The 9,771-nt window shown below is 36.6% G+C and overlaps 1 protein-coding gene across 1 annotated transcript; it reads left to right on the top strand.

Moving 5' to 3' along the window:
* The first annotated feature begins 8,243 nt into the window (after positions 1–8,243).
* LOC115631189 (cylicin-2) lies at positions 8,244–9,122 on the top strand. The gene has a single exon (XM_030527880.1). The coding sequence runs from the start codon at positions 8,244–8,246 to the stop codon at positions 9,120–9,122; it is 879 nt and encodes a 292-aa protein (XP_030383740.1).
* Positions 9,123–9,771: the final 649 nt, after the last annotated feature.

Raw genomic sequence — 9,771 nt, 5'->3', positions numbered from 1 at the left:
TAATGTAAATTTGACTTAAATGAATAGCTAGAAAATCGCTAGAAAATGGGTTTAAAACGGCTATGAATACCTAGAACACCCCCTAGAAAATAGCAAGAAAAAGAAAAAGTAATATGTAGCTAGAGATAGGATAGAAAATTCGCTTAAAATCCGCAAGAAAATGTCTACAAAACCCACTGAAAAACGATCCAGCTTTCCGGAGCCTCACATAAGAAGTTATACTTCAAAAAGCTGGCATATCTACAAATTAAGCTAAATTATAGTGGGAGTTGCAAACTCAACCAATCAATTAAGTGCTGCAACATTTTGGAGAATCAATGAGAATCTTCTCAGAAGAGCTGATACAGATAAGTTGTGAATTTCCCACCCAGAATGCTGGCAGGGCACACATCGAGGTTCGCTGAAAATGTTGCTAAAATGCAGCGTACGTGCAAATAATAATCGATCCTATTATATGAAAAGATAATACTATATAATACAACAACTGCTGGAAAACTGAAAAGCCGACCTTCAAGTAAATCTTAAGAAAAAATAACCCGGTCTTCTAAAAAAAACAAAAGCCCATGGAACAGATGAGTAGAATATCGATCTTCTCACCACAAAAACATCTTAACTGCAATAAGAGAGTTGAAGTTTACAAACCAAGCCAAATTATATTAGGAGTTGCAAGCTCATCCAATCAATTAATTGCTGCAACATTTTGGAGAATCAGTGAGAGTCTTCTCAGAAGAGCTGATACAGATAAGTTGTGAATTTCCCACCCAGAATGCTGGCAGGGCACACATTGAAGTTCGCTGAAAATGTTGCTAAAATGCAGCGTACGTGCAAATAATAATCGATCATATTATATGAAAAGATAATATAATACAACAACTGCTGGAAAACTGAAAAGTCAATCTCAAGAAAAAATAACCCGGTCTTCTAGAAAAAACAAAAGCCCATGGAACAGATGAAGAGAATATCGATCTTCTCACCACAAAAACATCTTAACTGCAATAAGAGAGTTGAAGTTTACAAACCAAGCCAAATTATATTAGGAGTTGCAAACTCATCCAATCAATTAATTGCTGCAACATTTTGGAGAATCAGTGAGAGTCTTCTCAGAAGAGCTGATACAGATAAGTTGTCAATTTCCCACCCAGAATGCTGGCAGGGCACACATCGAAGTTTGCTGGAAATGTTGCTAAAATGCAGCGTACGTGCAAATTTACCGCAAGCAGTTGGGCGGAGGGAGCAAATGGGCTGAGGGAGTGCGTGATGTGGGTGCTGGAGGTTAGTGAAAAGCTTTGGCTGTAAGTCATGCCTGGCGAAAACCTTGGCTCAAAGTTTTCAATGCGAGTTGCGCGCAACGAAAACAAAAGATTTTTATTGAATTTTGAAATGTGGCGGTATGTTGGTGTTGCCCTCGAATACCTACCTACCACGCCTCAATCCGCCCACGTTGCTTGCTCACATGACCCAATCTTGTAGCGGTGTGTTGTTGGCATCTATACTATATGCATGTGCAGGTGTGTAGCTGTGTAGGTGTGTAGGTGTGTGTGTATGTTTCGTTGAGTGAAAAAGCCGCGACTGTCACGCTGCATTTGCTGCAGCAGCAACAGCGACACACAGGTGCACAAACCCATTTGATTCTTGCCCCACAAGCAACACCAGCCAACAACCCAATCCGTTGACATACCCCTCCTGCACGTGCTTCGCCGAAACAGCAACAGCTCCGCAAGCCCAAGTGTGATCAAAGTTTAGCAGATTTCGCAGCGCGTAAATTTTAAAGCTTGTCAAAATGTTGCAATAAATAAAAGGCGCTGGGTTTCAGATAAGCCTGTGGTAAGGCGAAAGGATGCTTTAAGCAGCATGTAAGCATGGCAAATGGATTTTCATTGAAAACACACGTTTCCAAGGTACCGAAGAGATGTGTTATCTACTGATACCTGGAAAACAAATGCAATGAATGCAGAAAACGAAGCTTAAACTATATACAAGACTAAGGAGAATATAGTTGGGGCCACATTTTATGGTTATAGACTCGACACATTACATACATTAAGTATATTTTTAATAGATTAGGTATACTATAACTTTACACTCGTCAATAAACCATACATTTCTGCATTTTATTATATCCTTGAAAAAAAAGAAAATCAAAATAATTTTTTAATGCATTGTTTTAAAATTGAATTAATTAAATAAATAAAAATTTTCAACTCAACGGCACACAAACTTATGTACAGTTTCACCATCTATTTGCATAAAGATTGTATCTAGGCGTGGCTATGTGTGCAGTACAGAGATGGGGCACATTGGCAATAGCAACAACAATTAGAGGCAGAGCTTCTTCAGAGATCACATTTATGGCTATAACTTCCCTCACATTTGACCTATCTTGATTATAACAAGAGCGCAGTTAAACACCAACTGGAAGAATTAGCAAATTTGAGTTTAAAAATCCAAGAATTAAGGAAGTTAAGGTAAATCACTATGGGGGTAAATAGGAAAACAATTAAAGCTCGTCCTAGCATCTACTATATATTCTACATTCATCTATTTTGTTTGTTTTTGTTGGAGTCGGTTAAGGGTATTCAAAAGTTGAGCCCACTAGACAATGGTATTGGTGACTAAAATAAAAGCATTTAGACCGTGTTCGTTTCCAAAATCGAATAAATTTGTTAATATCGAATTAGCTTAGTTCAAGAATTTTAGAAATTGAGGGGTTCTCTCAAATAGTTTCTGTAAAGGACGTTTCTCCCGCACTATAATTCGATATTAACAGGCTTGATTAAAAACTCAATCTAATTAATTTAAGTTTAAATCATTTTCGAATAATAAAAGTTACAATTTATTAAGTTTACTATCACAATGTTTATTAAGCAATGAGTTCCATTAAATTTCGATTCAATGTTAAGGACAAAATAGAGTAAAAGTTAACATACTAGTTAGAAATTAAAAGAGTATTCACATCGAGTTTGATGCGAGAAGATCTTGCACAAAGAAACTTAAAAATTTAGTACAGGAAATTAAATATTATTTGAGTTTTTAGGTATCTCCATATATTTTCTCGTTACGTTTAAAATTGCAAATAAAAATAAATAAATATATTTAACCCCGTCTGCAATAAATTCATAGGCATATTGTAGAGTATACGTGATTTGGAGACATTAAATGCAACGAACAACTTTCGGCAAAGGCCTGGCGAGCTCTGTTTTTTTCATTCAATGTACTTATTATTTAAGTTTATAGGTATCTCCATATATTTCGCAGTTACCAATATAGTTGCAAATGAAGGCCCTGGACCTAACTTTAAATATTTCAGACATACATATAAAATATACACAGTTAAAATAATTGCCAATAGTTTGCGTTCTGGAAAAATAAATAAATGTATTTAACCCCGTCTAGCTGCTGCAATAAATTCATAGACTATACTATATTGTAGAGTATACGTGATTTGGAGACATTAAATGCAACGAACAACTTTCGGCAAAGGCCTGGCGAGCTCTGTTTTTTCATTCAATTTACTGCCTCGGCGCGGAAAGTTCTGCTGCTAAAGATGTGGATATCCCTCTTAGCTGTCAGGTACGAGTATTGTCTGGTTGCAGAGTGCACTGGGCACAGTTTTTGTTTTTTTTCGGTATTTATGTGCCCGCCATGCATGGCCATAAAGCGCACGAGCGGCATTATAAATACTTTAAAGCAATTTACCAGGTACTACTGTGCGAAAGAAATGCATTTTAAATGCCAGCCATGGCATAAATAACCCGTTAACAGGCTGTCGCCTTAACCGAGCCAACCACCACTAGGCAGCAGGCAGAAGGCAGCAGGCAGAAGGCAATGCGTCCGTTTTAATTTATGTGCACTCAACGCGCAATTCTCGATTTTCAATGCGCCTGGCAAACTTTGACAGCCACTTGGCACCTGGTCGACGTCGCTGTTGCAGCCAGCTTCAGCGTCAGCGTCAGCGTCGCAGCAACCGTCGCTGAACTTTTTGGGGTTACACACACACACACACACATAGTATACATGCATGTATACACATGCCACCACCCAAAAGTTCAAACCCGAAAGTCACTTGGCATGCATATAAATTGTCAGCCATTAAATTTGCATTGACATTTGGCTCTGCAGCAGCAGAGGCAGCAGCGCAGAGTCCAAAAAGTTCGACTCCACCTCACGCCCGATTCCATGCATCAGTTGTGGCACAAACAAGCATGGAAGCAAGCAGCAGCCAAACAAAATGAGTGAGAAAAGTAGAAAAAGTTCGTCTCGATTTTGGCTCGGTTCGGTTTAGTTTTTGCCTCGTGATTTATTTGTGAGCGCGCTCGGCGCTTTGATTTCATTTCATTCGATTCAATTCGATTCGAGTTGTTTGCCATGTCATGCTGCTTGTTTTTATTGAATTTGCTGAATTAATTTGCCAGTACAAGCACAAAAAAGAATGAGCAAAAAAAAGTTAAGGCAACGAAAAAAACAAAAACTGCACTGATTAAACTTTGCGCCAAGCGGAGCCAGACAGACAGACAGACAGACAGACAGACAGACAGACAGGCACAGCAGAGCCGGGCAGAGCAGAGCAGAGCAGACAAGAGCAGCCAAGAGCAGAGCATGAGGATTGACGAGAGCAGAGCCCGCACATGTGGGTGCATCTTTTCAGTCAGCAATTAGCCTAATATGAGCAGTGGCTTTGGCTTTTACCCTTATTGAGCTGATGCCATTGCCATTGCTTCCATGGCTGCTAGTGGCACTGCAGCACGGTTGTGGCTTCGAACTGTCAGAAATCATAATCAAAAGGCAGTCAATGCGAAATGACAGTCTTCTGTCGTCTGGCCCTGGGACTCAATGTAATCGAGCTGTTTTGCATTAGCAGCGACATCGACATCGACAGCGACTGCGACTGCGACAGCGCCTGAAACTTCGGCGGCAACTTCGCCGCTTTTTGCTCGTTTTACGTAATCAGCAGACAAGGAACAGAGTAAAACGTGAGTTAAGAGTGAAAGAGGAAGAGAATGGGGAGGGAAAAGTGAACAAAGTTGAGGAAGCTGTTTTTGCCTGTTTAGTCATTTGGTTACTGAACGTTACCAACCATGTTGTTGTTGAAAGATGACACCGACTTTTGAACACACTCTAGCCCTCAACTGCAATACCAAACAGTCCTATATTTATTTCCTTCATTTTATTTGTTTTATTTATTTTTTTACTTTGTGTATTTAATGTATTTAATTTATTTATTTATTTATTATATTATTATCTTTGTTATTTTTTTAATTTTAATTCTTCATTTTATGTTATTTATTTTTGTACTTTATTTATTTATTTATTTATTTATTTTATTTATTTTATTTATTTTATTTATTTTATTTATTTTATTTTATTTATTTTATTTATTTTATTTATTTTATTTTATTTTATTTATTTTATTTATTTTATTTATTTTATTTTATTTATTTTATTTATTTCATTTATTTTATTTTATTTATTGTTTTATTTTATTTTATTTTATTTATTGTTTTATTTTATTTTATTTTATTTATTGTTTTATTTTATTTATTTCATTTATTTTATTTACTTATTTAATTTATTTCAATTACTTAATTTATATATTTTATTTTCTTTATTTTATTCAATTAATTTTATTTACTTTAATAATTTATTTAATTTATTAACCAACAAATAATGGGACACAGAATAAAATATACACACATTATTATTAATCTTAAAATATAAGAAAGCCTCACACACATTATTATTAATCTTAAAATATAAGAAAGCCTCAGTAATTAACTAGAAATTATCCAATAATTTTCGTGAACGCCTCTGATGTGTTGGGGAATTTATTTGCCATATGGCCAGCTGTATTCCGATTCCCAGCCAAATGTACTTAAAGACATTAAGAAACCTAGCAAATTAAAAAAAGAGAGAACGCAACAGTCCAGCAAACCCGACAGTGTAATACCCTGTACCCAAGACAAATTTCCGGCACTGAGCTATATGCGCCCCAGGCAGAAGCAAAAATAAGAGGAAGAGCGAGCTTGACGCCCCCAAAATGGGGCTTAGAACTGGAGTGAAATTTATTCGCTAATAACTTTTCTTAGAATTAATCGATTTGGATGACATTTAAAACAAAAGTAGATAACTGTATATAGATTGCTTGTGCCAAGTTTCTGTAGCTTTTGCGTTCATCCAGACAGACGGACCGACACGTCTAGATGTCATGCTGATTAAAAATATGTAATGGGGTCGGAGATGCTCCCTTCTGTCTGTTACATAGTTTGCACATAACTAATATACCCTTTTTACAAACTGGTAGAGGATATAAAAAGAATATTAAGTAGATTTTAATAAGACTTCAAACTATGGTGTTACTGCATGCCAAGACCCTATTCTCAGATGTTACAAGTTTGGTTTCGATATTGTTACTATATAGTAATTAATTTTTCACCGTCAGTTCCTATGACAGCTACATATACGATATAATGCATCGATTTTAATAGAGTATGATAATAACTGTACTGCTACTAAAACTATGCGACATAAATACTTTATTGGTTATTATTTGTTTTATTTATGTTTTTAATCTTTATAAAAAGCTTTTCTACTAAGAGTGTTTTGCCAAATATGTTCCCTATCTTTAATGACATAAAATATAGAAATATTTAAAAATCCAAGTATTAATGATAAATAAGCAATGTTTCGCAATTTAAGAAAAAGTATAAAATGCAATATTCTTTTGAGCATGGCCTTTCATACAAATTATTATTATTATTATAATTATTGAAATATTCTCTAACCGTTCACCAATACTGATGAAACAGAAATGGTTTAAAAGGTACTGTCCTGTAAATATTAATTCAGTATTTAAGCATTAAGCCACTAAGGTATAAACTCCAAAAGTATCTGTTGAACCAACCAAGTTCAATCAAAATCGAATGGAGTTCTAGCACATTATATTGTTGTACAATAAACATTTCAGTTTTTTGCAGTTGTTATCCGCCACGCCATTCTATATGTTATAGAACATACATTTGGCTTCTTGACTTCCAAGTATACCCTTTCACATTTCTTTAAACAGTTTTATTATTAGTTTTATTATAGCACTTCTTGGTTCTCATATCGAAAAAATGATTGAATCCTATTCAACATTTCCTTTAAATTAACATTTGAATACATTTTAAGGAGATTTATTCTACCTAGAAAACTTTCATGTTGTTGGGTTTGACTATGATAATAAATAAATAAAAAAATAAATAAAAATTTACTTATAATTAATTTACTGTATTTCTCTAACTGTCTCTGACATCAATAAAATTATTGTAAAATTGGTGTTGTATGAAGATTGGTTTTAAAATTCAGATATAAGTTTCTAATTTTGTGGAAGAAATGATCAATAATAGCTTTCTAGAGTTATGAACTTCTTTTGAATCTATAGAAAATATGTATTGAATTCAATGAAGAACAAAGAAAAGGTCTTAAAAGACTGACGTCATGCGGATTTTTTACTTTTTATTCACCATAGCTGTAATACTTAGCCGGAACTATATAAATAAAATAATTAATGTAGTCCTTTTCTAATTGTCACTTTATTTGAACCACTTTGATAAATTAGGGCTATTCAAATTTGTTATAGCACGAACAGGAAATCGAAAGCTAGTTTGTTTACATTAAAATTGCCAACGCTAACATCTTTTTAAAAGTATGCAACTTATTAATTAATTATGGTTGTATGACTAATTTTAGGACAATGGCTTTTTATTACGCAATTTCCACCACAATGGGTTCACTTTCAATGAAAAGTTGGCAACACTGCTTGGCTGAGTGGCGTTGTGGCTGAAATTGCAATTGAATTGAAGTGCGTCGAGCAACAAAAGTCACTTGTGTTCCCCATAAACGAATAGCCGGCCGGCGCTATGCCAACCGCAAGAAGTTGGTCAGTTGTAGAGTTTCGAGTTTTTTCTTCGTTGCTTTTTCAACACTGTTTTGCACTTACCGCGAGGCGACAAAGAAAAGTTGCCAAATCAGCCGCAGACGAAGCATCCACAAAAAAAAAAAATGCGCACAAAAAGCGGTCATTGAGTCATTGAGGCGTAGCCGAAGCGAAGGGCATAAAAAGCGCCAGCGAAGAGCCAGTGCTTGAGCAGAAGGCAACAGAAAGACGGGCGTGGCAGTCATAGCAGCATCAGCATCACCACCAACACCACCACCAGGACCACCATTTGCAAAAACGCTCGCTCAAAGGACTACGAGGGGATGACATAATGGCATACGAGCGGCGAAACAGAGGCGTAAAATGTCACCGACTCACGTGGCAAATACTGGCGTGTCTGGCCGCCCTTCTCTGCTCTTTGGACAAAGGCGTGGTCGGCAACACTGCTGGCAGGGCGGCTGTTGCCATTGCGGCCCGACTGGATCCTCTGGATATAGCCGACTTCGATGACGCCTCAGCCTTGGGACTAGGCGAGGATTTACAAGTGGCTGGGTCAAAAAAACACGAAGAACACGATGAACATGGTGAAGAGGAGTCCGGTGAAGAGCACCATAGTGAGCATTACAAGAAGCATGGCGGCAAAGGCAAAAAGGGGCACAAACATGGGGAGCACCATGAGAAGGGCGAGAAGGGCCATCACGACAAGGAGGGCAAAAAGGGTGAGCATGGCGAGGAGGAAGGCCACAAAAAGAAACACGAACACTCCGAAGGCTATCACAAGAAGAAGAAGAAGGGCGATAAAGGAGAAAAGGGCAGCGAGTTCGAGGATCATGGCTCCTACAAGAAGGGTCACTCCATTAAGGGCAAACATAATGTTCACAAGCTAAACGAGGACAAGAAAGAGAAGAAATACTACGATGAAGATCATGTGGAAGGCGGTGAAGAAAAACACGGTGGCTTCGAAGAGGCCAAGAAACATAAAAAGGGCAGCAGCCATAAAAAGGGCGAAAAGAAAAAGGGCGGTCACGAGGAACATTACGGCAAGAAGGGCGAAAGTAAAAAGGGTCACAAGAAAAAGGGCCACAAAGGCCACAAGAAAAAGCACGAGGACTCCAAAAAATGGGGTCACAAAAAGGAGCATGGCAAGAAAGGGGGCGAAGAGCACAAAAAGAAATGGCACAAGTCCTATAAAAAGTCCGGTAAGCACTGATCAGTGGACGAAGAAGGAAAAACAATGAAGAGCGACAGCGAGGAAGAGATATTACAATAGCTAACAGAAAAGTTTCTTTTAAAACATATCATATTGTACTTACATGACAATTAAATCACACAAACACACCCAGTATTTAAACGTCTTTCAATTGCCTTTGAGTTCAAGAATGTTATTGGAGTCAATCTTACTCGTATATTATGGATATTTAGAAAAACTGAAACGAAGAATATACAAGTATATCGGATGGGGTTGAGGGATTTTAAGAATAGGAATGATTTCGATGAGGGCTCCAACGCAAAACGATGTTTGATAGTATATGTACCTACTGGTATGACGTTTCAACTCAAAAAGCAAAACAACACAAAGATTTCGATTCTTTCAAGAAGAACTCATCTGAGAATGATGCTATATGCGAACCCCATATTTTAAAAATAATCAAGTTAAAAAAAAAAACTAAATAACGAATAAGAAACGGAGAAAAACATAATTTTAGCTGACCAAATGCTTCAGAATGAGCATAAGAATTAATCAAATTTGTATTCGTTCCAACTGGAAGGGAATGCGAATCTTCTAAATATCCGGGCTTTTACATTTTAAATTAAGCAAATTGCTTAAATACCCATCGAAATAAATCCAACTAGCTATC

The sequence above is a fragment of the Scaptodrosophila lebanonensis genome, unplaced genomic scaffold (assembly GCF_003285725.1).
Source record: "Scaptodrosophila lebanonensis strain 11010-0011.00,11010-0021.00 unplaced genomic scaffold, SlebRS2 tig00001412-arrow-pilon, whole genome shotgun sequence".
Taxonomy (NCBI): domain Eukaryota; kingdom Metazoa; phylum Arthropoda; class Insecta; order Diptera; family Drosophilidae; genus Scaptodrosophila; species Scaptodrosophila lebanonensis.
Note: the sequence above shows the minus strand (reverse complement) of the source record. Positions and strands in the feature narration are given on the sequence as shown.